The sequence below is a fragment of the Squalius cephalus genome (assembly GCF_949319135.1).
Source record: "Squalius cephalus genome assembly, chromosome: 5".
Classification (NCBI taxonomy): domain Eukaryota; kingdom Metazoa; phylum Chordata; class Actinopteri; order Cypriniformes; family Leuciscidae; genus Squalius; species Squalius cephalus.
In genome coordinates, this window is record NC_137126.1 from 50,628,937 (window position 1) to 50,631,436 (window position 2,500).

The 2,500-nt window shown below is 19.2% G+C and overlaps 1 protein-coding gene across 1 annotated transcript in view; it reads right to left on the reverse strand.

The window, feature by feature from the left end:
- dcc (DCC netrin 1 receptor) overlaps nucleotides 1–2,500 on the reverse strand; it is a 254,820-nt gene that overhangs the window by 69,555 nt on the left and 182,765 nt on the right. Inside the window, exon 12 of the mRNA XM_079871545.1 lies at nucleotides 2,471–2,500. This exon is cut by the window's right edge and continues 20 nt beyond it. Within this exon, the coding sequence (XP_079727671.1) occupies nucleotides 2,471–2,500 (30 nt within the window). The remainder of the gene's footprint in view (nucleotides 1–2,470) is intronic.

Sequence of the window (2,500 nt, forward strand, 5' to 3'; positions counted from 1 at the left end):
ATATAAATAATACTGACATAAGTACTGTAAAGCTGCGCATGACGGAGAAATCCTCAGAAAACAACAAAATACTTTTAAAATGAGAAAATAATGCAATGCAATGTAATGATATAATATAATATATTATAATGTAATGTAATTTAATAAAATATAACATAATATAATATAATATAATAATATATTATAATATAATATAATACAAAATAATATCATTTAATATAATATAATATAATATAATATAATATAATATAATATAATATAATATAATATAATATAATATAATATAACAATGCAATATAATATAATATAACAATTCAATATAATATAATATAATATAACAATTCAATATAATATAATATAATATAATATAATATAATATAATATAATATAATATAATATAATATAACAATGCAATATAATATAAATACAATATAATATAATATAACAATTCAATACAATATAATATAACAATTCAATATAATATAATATAATATAATATAATATAATATAATATAATATAATATAATATAATATAATATAATATAATATAATATAATATCATATAATATAATATAACAATGCAATATAATATAATATAATATAATATAATATAATATAATATAACAAATCAATATAATATAATATAATATAACAATTCAATATAATATAATATAATATAATATAATATAATATAATATAATATAATATAATATAATATAATATAATATAACAATGCAATATAATATGATATAATATAATATAATATAACAATTCAATATAATATAATATAATATAATATAATATAATATAATATAATATAATATAATATAATAATTCAATATAATATAATATAATATAATATAATATAATATAATATAATATAATATAATATAATATAATATAATATAATATAATATAACATAATTTGTAAGGGTTAATGCCCGACAAGGTGTCCATTGTCAGGTATTAATGATAACGGCGAGGCGTGAAGACCATTAATACCTGACAATGGACACCTCGAAGGGCATTAACCCGCTTATACCATAGTCACGTGCCAAATAACACATTTTTAAAACATTAGTTTATATTTGAATTAGTTTTACAATCGAAATCTAAAGTTTTTACAAACAATAACTTGGTTTCCCTGGTTACGCCTGACAGTTACTATTTACTAGGTGTCCTCTATCACTTTTTAATGGACACCCTGCAGCCAATCAGAATCGAGTATTCACCCAGACCATGGTATAAAATATAACAATATAATATAATATAATATAATATAATATAATATAATATAATATAATATAATATAACAATGCAATATAATATGATATAATATAATATAATATAACAATTCAATATAATATAATATAATATAATATAATATAATATAATATAATATAATATAATATAATATAATATAATATAATAATATAATATAATATAATATAACATAATAATAATATAATATAATATAATATAATATAATATCATATAATATAATATAATATAATATAATATAATATAATATAACATAATTTGTAAGGGTTAATGCCCGACAAGGTGTCCATTGTCAGGTATTAATGATAACGGCGAGGCGTGAAGACCATTAATACCTGACAATGGACACCTCGAAGGGCATTAACCCGCTTATACCATAGTCACGTGCCAAATAACACATTTTTAAAACATTAGTTTATATTTGAATTAGTTTTACAATCGAAATCTAAAGTTTTTACAAACAATAACTTGGTTTCCCTGGTTACGCCTGACAGTTACTATTTACTAGGTGTCCTCTATCACTTTTTAATGGACACCCTGCAGCCAATCAGAATCGAGTATTCACCCAGACCATGGTATAAAATATAACAATATAATATAATATAATATAATATAATATAATATAATATAATATAATATAATATAATATAATATAATAATGCAATATAATATAATATAATATTATATTATAATATAATATAATATAACATAATAATAATATAATATAATATAATATAATATAATATAATATAATATAATAATAACAATGCAATATAATATAATATAATATAATATAATATAATATAATATAATATAATATAATATAATATAATATAATATAATATAATATAATATAATATAATATTAATGAACATATGATCATGCGTGTAATATCCAGTGTGTGCGCAGAAGTGAAATTACATCAGTGCACGTGTGTTTCTGTCCTTGTGTCTTCATCATCATCATCATCATCATCATCATCATCATCATCATCATCACGTGTTTTAAACAGACAGGCACGACCTCTGACCTTTACAGCACAATCTTCTCATGAGTGGAAATAATGTGTGTTTTGAATAATGCACTCCTGCTGAACATTCTTCATAACTCATGTGTGTTAAACTCAGCTTTGTGAAGCAGAAACTGTCCTTCATCAGTGTTTAGTAGCATAACTCTCACACACACTCACCCGTGAGTAGACGACCTCCAACGAGATGTT